This window comes from Hermetia illucens, chromosome 4 (assembly GCF_905115235.1).
Source record: "Hermetia illucens chromosome 4, iHerIll2.2.curated.20191125, whole genome shotgun sequence".
NCBI classification, from domain to species: domain Eukaryota; kingdom Metazoa; phylum Arthropoda; class Insecta; order Diptera; family Stratiomyidae; genus Hermetia; species Hermetia illucens.
Genome location: NC_051852.1, coordinates 8,690,604 through 8,702,748, shown reverse-complemented (window position 1 = coordinate 8,702,748; position 12,145 = coordinate 8,690,604). Strand labels below are relative to the sequence as shown.

Here is a 12,145-nt window from a genome sequence, read left to right as displayed (position 1 = left end):
TTGGATCGAATCAACGCCTACGATGCACTGCTGAAACGGAACGAATTCAACCCATTTTTGAAGCGGATGGTGACTGGTGATGACAAGTGGATCACGTACGAAAATCTCAAGCGAAAAAGATCGTGGTCGAACCGCGGCGAGCCGGCCCAAACCATCGCTAAGACCGGATTGACGGCCAGGAAGGTTTTGCTGTGTGTTTGGTGGGATTGGAATGGAGTCATCCACCATGAGCTGCTCAACTATGGCCAGACCCTCAATTCGGTCCTCTACTGTGAACAACCCGACCGTTTGAAGCAGACGATTGACCAGAAGCGGCCAGGATTGGTCAATAGGAATGGTGTTCTGCTCCACCAGGACAACGCTCGGCCTCACGCATCTTTGATGACCCGCCAGAAGCTACGGGAGATCGGATGGGATGTCCTATCGCACCCACCGTATAGTCCCGACCTGGCATCAAGTGATTACCATCTCTTCCGGTCCATGCAAAACGCTCTTGGTGTTATTAAGTTGGCCTCAAAAGAGGTAGCGAAAATTAGCTACCTGAGTTTTTTGCAAATAAGGAGGGGGGGGGGCCAATGGAGTTGCCTTCTAAATGGCACCATGTTTGCGAACAAAACGGCGCAAATTTGACTTTAATCGGATAATTCCAAGTATGTTAAATAAAGCGTTAAAATTCGATCACAAATACGACATTACTTTTTCTCCAATCCAATAACACATCGTTCAATAAGTCCCGGGACTAGTGTAGAAATGGCGCTAATAATGCCATTTATATACCAAGGTTCAGAAGTACCAACCTTCAGATAAGATGTGTCAAAATTTGATGTAATTCGAAACATAACCAAGAAAGCTATAGTGGTTAAACTGACGCTACCTTTGCAATCGTGAAAAAATGAACTAAAACGAGTTTCGTGTGTTGATAAAACATTGTTTTCTAATGGGGAAAAAACACTGTTCAAGCTCAGCAATGGCTTGAAAAACGTTATCCGGACTCTACTCCGTCGAAAACAACCATTTGTCGGTGGTTTTTAGACGTGAAACGCGGTCGTGCTGATACAAATGATGCGGAACGTTCGGGTCGGCCAAATGAGGGAGTAACTCCCGAAAACACCAAGCAAGTATTGAAAATCGTGATGGGTGACCGCAAAATGAAAGTGCGCGAGATAGCTAAGATGGTGAACATATCAACTGGTAGTGCATTTACTATTTTGCACCAAAAATTGGCTATGAAAAAGGTTTTTTCCAAATGGCTGCCGCGTTTGCTCAGAATGAAACAAAAGCAACAACGTATCAATGATTCGGAGAGCTGTTTGGCACTGTTTACTCGCAAGAAACAGGATTTTTTGCGTCGATATGTGACAGTGGACGAAACATGGATTCACCATTTCACTTCAGAGTCAAGTCGGCAGTCAGCTGAATGGCGTACGACCGGTAAAAGCCGCTCGAAGCGTCCAAAAACACAACGGTCGGCCGGCAAAGTGATGGCGTCCGTATTCTGGGATGCGAATGGTATAATTTTCATTGACTACCTCGAAAAAGGAAAAACCATCAATAGCGACTACTACATGGTGTTATTGGATCGTTTGAAGGCCGAAATAGCGAAAAAATGCCCACACATGAAGAAGAAGAAAGTCATCTTTCATCAAGACAACGCACCGTGCCACAAGTCAATCAAAACGATGATCAAATTCAACGAATTAGGCTTCCAACTGCTTCCTCATCCTCCGTACTCGCCGGATCTGGCCCCCAGCAACTGCTGGCTCTTTGCGGATCTCAAAAAGATGCTCCAGGGAAAAAGATTTGGCTCAAATGAGGAGGTGATCGCTGCTACTGAGGCTCATTTTGAGTCAAAAGACAAATCGTTCTACAAACATGGCATTGAAAAGTTAGAGAAGCGTTGGAATGATTATATCACCCTTGAAGGAGATTATGTTGATGAATAATAAAGAATTTTGCCGATAAAATGTTGTCTTCATAGTTAGTCCCGGGACTTATTGAACGAGGTGTTATATAGAGGAAAATTTTTTTCAACCAGGATCATCAGGGACACATTAAATATAGGACCATTCAATACGATACAAAACTTACCTCCCATTGTTGGTATTTTATCCGATCCAACGATCACCCCTGCCACTAGTTGAACGAAAAAACGAAGTATCCAAATTGGCGTCATAGTAGATAACTTAATTCTCCATTCCCTAAAATCACAAATCCTGATTGTGTTCCACCCTAAAAGGCAATTAACTCAAGCATTTATAATGCGTACGTGCAAACACCGACTATCACGTAATCCGACACTTCTTTATAATTTGCCAATTTGCTCCCAGGTTTCCATCTTACTTAGACGACACAGGATACCAAGGATCATATTACACCCCAGCACAATACGAATAATCTCGATGGCCGACTATTTAAATTAGGAGCACATCATTCCTGCTGAAATTGCGCTCCATTTTCCTGGAAACCACAATCAAAGAAAAACTGTTTCCTCTTGTTGTCATCACCACTTTTGTGAGCCGGCTTTGTTTAATCTCCGGGCCACAGATTAGCATCACCACAGTGAGTTGCAATGGGGAAAGCACTGAGCACAAAAAGTATCATCTAAGGACCGACAATGGCACAAAAGGAATCAACCACATCACTATATCAATAGAGAAAATAATCCCCGTATTGTTGGAGATGATGATTATTTTTCTGATGCTATTACGAAAACTGAAACTGAACGTCGTAGTCCACTCGCCAATCTATTTCGCCTCCTGGAGCGCGTTTCTCAGTCGAGGCTCACAATGGGATTCCCATTATGTCCTGGTTATTTCCACTTTCGTTTCCTAGCAATGTCGCTTCACATCTTTGTTTTACCGCCTTCCACTTTGAAGATGCCTTATACCATTGTTTCTAGTGTTATCCTTGAGTCAGGATCTGTCTGAATTATTATCAAAGAGATATAGAAACACACCGAGCGATAGAGTATCCGGGATTCACTACTTCTTCACTGCTACGCGCTGCTACATTCCTTTCAGGACGAAGCTGTGTCGTGATTTAAATAAGACATGGCAGCCACCACCCTTCGATGCCCACACACAATATGAAAATATGTACAAAACATGTTATTCCATACATACTATGCGAAGAAGAAACCAGACCCTATTTGTGGGTGGAGGATAACAGACCGATCCAACTAAGGGTTGAATTGAGAGAGTTCCGTGATATCTTCTCGCATATATATTTCTTTCGGACAAAGATAGCTCCCAGTGGGGTACTCTCTTTGGTCCTCCTACCCACTACACTCTGTAGTTTATTTTAATGCTTATCGGCCATAAGATTCCTTGCTACACGTTACCACTATGAAGCACGGCAGGACATGACTGGGACCGGACTGAGACCGACACTAGACTGAGTGAGTATCGTCAGTACTTGGAAAGACATCGTCTTCTCTTGGTTAGTATTCGTACAGCGAATGTTTATAAACGGTTGGGAGTTTTTATCTTTTTCCTCATGGGCCGGGGAACTTTTGACAGGAAAAGAGCAACCAAGAGATTAGACATGTCCTTTTCCATATCAGGGAAAAATCGATATATCCCTTAGTGAAGTGAAATTTTCGTACACTGTTAAGTGGTGCTGATTTTATGAAAACTGGAGTTTTTCTTCATGATTAAGTATCCAAAAAGAGAGAGAATCATTTGGCCTCCACCCCAAGGGACAGAAGAAAAAGATAAATCAGGCAGCAAGCTGCTTTGCTAACCTTTTCTGAAAAAAAGGATGTGCATAGCCATATATTACTCCTTGTTATCGGTGACGCTCTTCAAGTTGCCTTATCCAGAGGACATGGAGGAAAGATGACATCTCCCCTCCAATACCTCGACTACGCTGATGAAATCTGTTTGCTCTCTTACCGGGACCTTGGTCAAATGTCTCTGTATTTGGAAAAAGGCAATTAGAGTTAGGCTGAAGATAACCAACTACAAATCCAAGGTTCTCAGTCTGACGGGTCATTGAACTCTCCCTATCTTCAATAATGGGCAAAGCATCGAAATCGTCGATCAATTTGTAGATCTAGGAATCGTGGTATCTACCGACCGTGGCACCGAACTTGATGTTGCCCGACGCATTAACAGCGTTCGTTGCCTTGTCTAAAATCTGAAAATGCAGTTATCTCAACACCAAGACCAAGATGAGACTGTTCTGAGCTAGTATTCCTTCTGTGTTGCTATATGAGAATAGCAATGGAAAGTGAACTCCACTGTTATTCAAAAGCTTCAAGCTTTCGTCAATACATGTCTGCGTCGTATCATCAAAATGCGCTGACTTAATATTATTACAAACGAAGAACTTGCTCTACGCATAGGCCTGCTACCCGTACGCAGTGTGATCGGAAGACGGAAGTGGCAATGGATAGGTCACACATAAGAGGGCGACAATTGCATTGCGGGCCACTCCATGCAGTGAAATCCACTTTCCCAAGATGGCCGATGAGTGGTTCGCCCCAAAGGCACTTGGCATAGTATAGTAGAAGAGGAGTGCGAACCCCTCTGGAAGTCGTAGCGGCGGCTGAAATACATTTCAGGTAACCGCGTGCAATGGCGCGCGTAGTTGTGGTTGACGCGCTATACCCCAGATATAGGAGGGGGGACTTCCCCTTATTCCGGTGCGTTTGGGCAATGCATGGAAGTCACTCCTTTTTACGGCTACTGAACATATTACATACGCTTCAGTGTGTGCTCCGACATTACGAGGAGGAGGACACAAAACAACGTGCAAAAGCGGCAGAATGCCAGGCTTAACTAAAAGTTTATAATGAACTTCTTTAATGTCCTTGTTGGTGGTTTTTTTCTTTACTCCAGGATGCAGCTATCTAAATACATCTTTTTGGATTTGTCGCCCCCAGAACTACAACAAGATAATTTCTATTTGCAGATTTGACTGAATGCCCGCTCATCTGGTAATATTCATGTCATTTTGTGTATGTTCTTATGGGGGGAGTAGGTGGAGCTTACTATTAAATTTTCGCTGCTGGTGAAGTCGTTGAGTCTTTGGTCATTATTGTTTGTTTCATTATGGAGGCTCTGCCCTCCTGTTATGTCTCAACGGAACTGTTCGTTGCCAATTTTAGCGTTGAAGTCTCCCAAAAACACTTTGATGCCATGGAGGGCAGCAACCTGTCAAAAATTCTGTCCAGGCGGGTGTAGAATTCGCCTTTAATAACATTATCTTTGTCCTCCATTGGTACATGAGAGCTGATATACCTCACGTTGAGAAAGACCCAAAAAAGTAGTCCATTTTACGTTGCCGAAGTTGTTGCCGTTTGATCCGTCCAATCCGAGGCTGTATCCTGGATTGCTGGACACGTCGATATTTTCTGAGGAAGCGTTGTCAGCGCTTCGCTCAACCCTCAGCAGGAGGATCAGGCTGGACAGTTTTTTCGTTGTAAGGCGCGGAAAGCTCATCTCCACCCTCCTCCGACTTCTGCTTTGATGGAAAAACACCCAGTGGTCATCACGGCGAGGTAGTATTCGATAGCAAAGCTGTCGATGTTAAAATATAGAGGACGTTCCACCGGATTTGTGCTAGCCGTGTACCAGATCACGCTGCCGCTCTGTGATCCTTACAGACATATTTTTCCTATTATACTATTGATTACATGCAATCCATTTCAAAACTTTCATCTCCATGAAATCTAATTTGAGCTGATATTGGAATGGAATACCAAACAGAGTAAAAATCTCAAAAGCATAAAGGACACTGTATGAACGGAAACTCGATAAGTAAGTCAAGAACAATAATACCACCGTTCAAAAATTAGTACCATCCACGTTTCGTTTTCCTTCCTTGGTTAGAGCATGTCCGACCATCAACATCTAACATCTTCTAAACTTAAGTTTTTGGAAGTGTTCTACCGCATCATGAAAGAACTTGCATGTGGTCACAAATCTTTCAATGGTTTCGTCAAGGACTTTCACAATCGACTTCTCATCCAAGATGACGAACAATCACATCCGGTCGAGTTCCTCCTTTTGCAGATGAAATGGTCAGTCATCGTAAAACGCGAATACGGACTGTTCCTCCAAACAGAAGAGAAATCATTCCGGCCATCAATGCACTCAAACGGGTTAAAGCCACTGGATTTGGCGATCTCCTCGCAGAGTTGCTTGCCGCTGCACCTGCAGTTAATGCAGATCTGCTACTTCCACCCGTACGGAAATCTTGGGAATCCGAGACCTTTCCCAGTAAGTGGAGGAAGGAGATAATCGTTAAGATTCCAAAGAAGGACAGCAGTTTTGAGTATGACAATTGGAGGAGTCTCCATGGGTGGACGATGACATTTTTTCTCAAAAAACTAGACTACGCTGATGATACCTGCTTGCCTCTCACCGGGTCATGGACATTAGCCAAATGGCCCTAGCTTTGGAAAGAAAGAGAAACTAGAATGGCACTGAAGATAAACACAAACAAAACCAAGGTTCTCAGTCTGACAAGTCATCGCACCCTCCCTATCTGCATTAATGGACAGAGCACGAAAGCATTGATCAATTTGTATATCTAGGAAGCGAGGTTTCTGCTAACGGTGTTACCAGACTTAGTGCTGCCCGATGCATTAATGGCGCTATGTCTGTTTTCACTAGCTTGTCTAAAACCAAACAAATGCATCAAGCCCCCGTTGTTTCGGCCGGCCGGTCAGGTACCGTCGGAATTTTCAATTTTCTTCGATTTTGGTCAGGCCTCGACGCCCCACATTTCGCCTCATATCTCGCGTCTCCGTCATCGTAGCGTCGAAATTCTTGCAATTCTGAAATCTCAGTCGTCTCAACGTTCCGGTACCTCCCACAAAAATCCGACGACTTTGCATTTTTCGTCAGTTTTCCGACTCGGGTATCGTGAGAATTTTCAATTTTTTTCGATTTTGGTCAGGGATCCACGGCCCCACATTTTACTCGTCGTAGCGTCGAAATTTTTGCATTTTCTGAATCTGAGTCGAATTCCCTAGGTATCTCCCACGAAAATCCGACGATTTTGCATTTTTCGTCTGTTTTCTCTACGACGCTGATAGGAGGGCCAACGCGTCGTAGCTTCAAGAGAGTAGCATCGTAGCTCAATTGCGGCGGCAATTCACCTAATACAGATTAACGTTGTCGGTCGATCGTAGTTAGTTCATAGACCAAACTGAGAGTTTACATGAGAAATTGGGATTGACACCGCCTACAAGTTTCCCTATGTTTATTTTATCGACTTGTATTGTTATCATTACACGCCAGCGAGTGATAAGCATTAAACGGCCTTAACACCTAATTTGGGCTCCCAATTTTCTTTACCATTTATTAAACATAGATTTGTTCAAGATAATCAGTCGACGGAACAAGAGCTCGCCAGATAGGGGGTAGGTAGGTACCAGTGGCCACTCCGAGGAGCCCAATTAGCGATGTAGTGCGCCGTTTTGATGTCCCAAATTCCTAAAATCATGACGTTATGAGAGCAGGGAAGCAGAGCCGGCTCATATCTTCAGAGCCAGCCCGTAGCATTCACGAAGGAAAGCAGCTCTCCCACCCTGCAGTTAGAAGTCTCTCTGAGGTCCCAAAAGAATGTTTTATCGTAGAGAAAGTGCATGAGGATTTGCCTTCCTTCTCCGCAGCTTCGGCAATGCAAATTGTATGGTATGTAGAGCCTAGCGGCATGATCCCCTATGGACCAATGCCCGCGCAGACCGCCGTAATCTTGAATGCATTTGAGCGCTCCTGGCACAGGAGCTCTCGTGTTCGAGCTATGTTATAAATCGACAAAATTCTCCTTGATTTGGCACAGCTTGTAAGCCTTCGCCATCTAGACTCCGCCCCTGACAGCCGCCAGTGGAACACCAACTGTATTCACCGAAGGGCTGCCAAGAACAGAGCGTCAGTCCGCTCGTTCCCCTCTATGTTCCTATGCCCGGGAATCTAGAGGAGGCTGACCATTAGCGTGCCACCCAGACGGTTAAGTGCGTTTCTGCACTGCCCCACCAGCCTGGAAGATGTCGTCGCTGAGTACAAGGCCTCGATGGTCGCTTGGCTGTCGGTCAGAATGGCTATATTACGCTTGGGGCTCGAATTTCGTTCCAGCCATCGACAGACTTCCAATGTCGCAAGCACTTCCGCTTGGAATACACTGGCGAAACCTAGGAGATCATATGACTCGGATACACTGTGTGTATTCGAGAAAACCCCCCGCCCCCCACACCGATTCCACAGACCATCTTTGATCCATCGGTAAAGAATACTGAGTCACAACTTTGCAACACGCCACTGGTCTTCCACTTTGCCCGGGTTGGAAAGTCCACAGTACAGTTTTTCGTGAAGTTCAACTTGCGTGTGGATAGTCCGTGGGGAATGCTCAGATTTCCCGAGGTACTTCGTCTAGGATGTTACTGTGGCCATAGCACTTTGCTGCCCAGCATGCGGACTAACGTAGTCTGATGGCACTGCACGCTGCAACGTATTTAATGTGGAGGTCTAGAGGGAGGAGATGCAGGAGTACATTAAGAGCATCTGCCGGGCAGGACTGTAGAGTCCCAGTAGCACCTGCACATGCGGTTCTTTGAATCCTATTAAGCTTCATCCTATTGTATTTTTTGCTCAAAAGCTGCCACCATACAATAGAGCCGTACGTTAGGATCGGACGCAATACAGCGGTGTACATCCAGAGAACCATCCTCGGCCGGAGACCTCATTTCTTTGCAAAGGTTGCAGGCATAGAAGGCTATACAGCCCTTCTTAACCCTCAGTTATATTCTCAATTTAGCTTTGGATCCAGGATTACTTTAGATTAGAGGAAAAAACCAATCTTTATTCATTCAGCCGTGGTGGGTGGAATTCCGGTATTCTTGTCTTGGTGGTGAATAGCATCAATTCCGTTTTGGTTGGGTTTATGCTGAGTCCGCATCTTGCGGTCCATATGCACACCTTTCGCAACGTTCCATCCATGATGTCGCTCATAATGGACGGAACCATCCCTGACACTAATATCACCAAGCCGTTGGCATACGCCACCACGTTCACAATGCTGCTGTCCAATGTTCGTAAAATTTCGTCCATTACTATTAACCAGAGCACCGGAGAGATAGCGCCATCCTGGGGCGTGGCTCTATTCACAGCTCTGGTCAAGTGGTTGCCTCCCAGATCTAACTGGATTATCCTGGTACTTAACATGGATATAATCCAATGCGTAAGATACCCCCCCAATCCAATACTGGTCAAGACTTCCTTGATGGCTTTGGAACTAACGTTGTTAAGAGCTCCCTCTATATCCAAGAAAGCAGCTAGGGTGTACTGCTTGTACTGTAGCGACCGCTCAACAGTGCCAATTACCTCGTGGAGGGCGGTTTCTGTGGATTGTCCTTTGAGGTAGGCATGCTAGGACTTAGAGAAAGACGTTCTCTCCATAATCGTCCTTAAGTGGATGTCCAAGACGCGCTCTCGCCAGATAATTTGAAAAGATATTTTAAGTGAGAGACTTTCCTTAGAATTGGCTGTACGAGGTAAAATGTTGCGTTGTTGTCCTTTGTGAGAATTGCGCCTAACTTCGCAGCGTTTAGATTTATGTTTTGACTGATTGGTCTCTTTCTACTTTTGTATCATGATTTTGGTCTTCTCATCGTTTATTTTTAGACCAACTTACTTGGCCAAAGGGCCAAAGCAAGCCTAGTCTTGTTCAGACAATATTGAAAGCAGAGAAAAGTGCAGTTTCTAATGTTTGGGATTTTATATTATATTTAGGAGATACTACACTTTGATCCATAACCAGCCATAAGATCGCAAGAGTGCAATAGCCAGCTTCTGTGGTGGTAGAGAACGCATCTTTGAGAAGATCAGGGAACCAGTGGTGTTAATGTGGTGCTGCACATTGTGCTTCACTGGTTTTGAGAGACTACATTCGGTAGTAATCTGGCTGGACTTTTGGAGGAGTGCCCGAACACGAGAGTCGGTAATCTCCTCCAAAAGTACTGAAAGATTATTTGGGTGAGATGCGATTTGGCCCGACGAATTAAGATTGGTTGTGGGATCTATAACGGACTTGTTCTGCAAGTTCACCGGCAACCCATAGTGGCACAAGAAGTCTGCGCCTAAAATGGGGAAGCTGACATCCGCCAGGATGAATTGCCACAGAAACGTCCTACGCAAGCCAAGACTCACGTTCACTTTCCTGTACCCGTAGGTGCTGATTCGAGAGGAATTTGCCGCCACAAGTTTCAAGGTTTGAGGGAATAGCCGGTACGGGAAGAACCGAAACCTCCGTCCCCGCTTACTGAGAGGGGCATAAATTGTTAGGTGACGTGGCGCTGCCGTCTGGGTGGCCATCGCCAGGCCCCCCGCGGACTTATTTTTTTGTGGTAGGCGCAAATTTACACGGGAACATCTGGTAGCTTAATCGTCAAATCTACGATGGTACCAACAAATGCTTGGGTCCGTAGGCTGTTCTGACGACCTGCTACCTGATCGTCCTATTCGGGCGGTAGACCGCGAGCGAACTCGCGACCTGCTGCCCGCACGCTGAGCGTCCAGCGTCGCCCTCATCTCAGTCATGCTGGCCATAAGCGCGGCCATCTCGCGCTTCAGCTCGCCAACTTAGTCTGAAGGCTGCTCAACGGCCGCTATAGCTGAACGCGCGTGCACCTCATGCACATTATTAGCTGCACCTGCCAGCGCCTCTAAAGAACCGGAGACGCATGCGAGGACCGCCTGAGTGTCCTCCGGAAGTCGTCGCGACCAGAGCGACTTCAACAGATCGTCGTCGATCTTGCTCCCACCCAATTGTCTCATTTCGCGAAGCAATTGGCTGGGAGTTCGGTCGCCCAACGTTAAACCCGCCAGCAAGTGATCGCACTTACCGACAAGCGCTTGATAAACTCCGTTTTCAATACAGCGTAGGAGGCCGATTTTACAATATCGACTACCAGGAGAATGGACCCCTCATCCATGCCCACAATCGCATAATTAAATTTTGTCGCATCCGCCCTGACCCGGAAATCTGAAATTGCGCCTCCAGATGGACAAACCACAGCTCCGGATCCCGTCGCCAAAAAGGAGGAACGCGCACAGCGAGGGCGGTCACCTGAGGGCCTGATGGGCTTGCCGCGTCTTTGTTGTCTATCGACATACCAAAAGCTAGGTTTAACGACGCGAGTTGAGTCAAAGACGCGCCTGTACCGAATTTTAAAAGGTCCTACTTTGACTACGGCAGACCGCACCCACAAATGCCCGTACGACAGAAAAAGAAACACCACCGACGTACCCCGGAGCGGACGCTTGAAGCGCAGACTAAAATAAAAACTCGCCAAAAGAGCGGAACTCCAACGATGAATTCTTACAAAGAGTATCGATTCTGTCTCCTGCGGCGTTTGAACAATTATTATTAATTTTATAATTAAACAGGCACAATCACTGTCAGAGGCAGTAATCTGCCCAGAACTGAGCGATTTAAATATCTCGGATCAACGCTATCAGCCAATGGAGAAGTGCGTTATGAAATTCCTTCACGCATTAACGCAACCTGGACGAACTATAAAAAACAATGAACGGCGTCTTGCGGTAATGGAGACGGAGATGTTGCGTTGGACTAGTGGCGTGACACGTTTGATCACATCCGAAATGAGGCGCTCAGAAGTGGCGGGGAGAAAGACGGGGCGGCAACCCTGTCGGCTGAACCAAAACCAAGTGGCCGAGGAGATCCTCCATAGTGGTCGCACCGGGAGACGCTGTACTCACTTTGGTTTGCCGGCCGTGATGCAGTAGGCGAATGCTCCAAAGGCCTAATCAGAGCGATCAGACTCGAGACTCATCTGAAGTGGCAAATTGGTCATGAAACCTCACCAGGGGTATACTGGTACCATGGGAACCGAGATAGCCCCTGGACTCTCATACTTCGGGTGAACTCCTGTTGTATGTGAGTACAGCTCGGTTATTTGTGGTTGGCCCCCTAGTGGGAGCTTCATGGGGGTTGTTGGTTATGCTCAAGCGAGAAGAGACCTTCGGGCCTCGGCGTGGTGTTGCGTTTCAACACGGGTGCCGTGCTCCTTAGTTCGGTAGAGATTTAGGTAGGTCTTGCATCCACCAGAATGAATGCTAAGCCTTGGTATAGACTGGTATCGGTGTTGCTTGTCTCAGCGGGGCTTTGATTGTGG

The 12,145-nt window shown here is 46.1% G+C and overlaps 1 protein-coding gene across 1 annotated transcript in view; it reads right to left on the bottom strand.

The window, feature by feature from the left end:
• LOC119656086 overlaps positions 1–3,397 on the bottom strand; it is a 43,980-nt gene extending 40,583 nt beyond the window's left edge. The window contains exon 1 of the mRNA XM_038062389.1: positions 2,089–3,397. Coding sequence (XP_037918317.1) covers positions 2,089–2,173 — 85 coding nt within the window. The 5' untranslated portion in view covers positions 2,174–3,397. The remainder of the gene's footprint in view (positions 1–2,088) is intronic.
• Between the last annotated feature and the right edge of the window lie 8,748 nt (positions 3,398–12,145).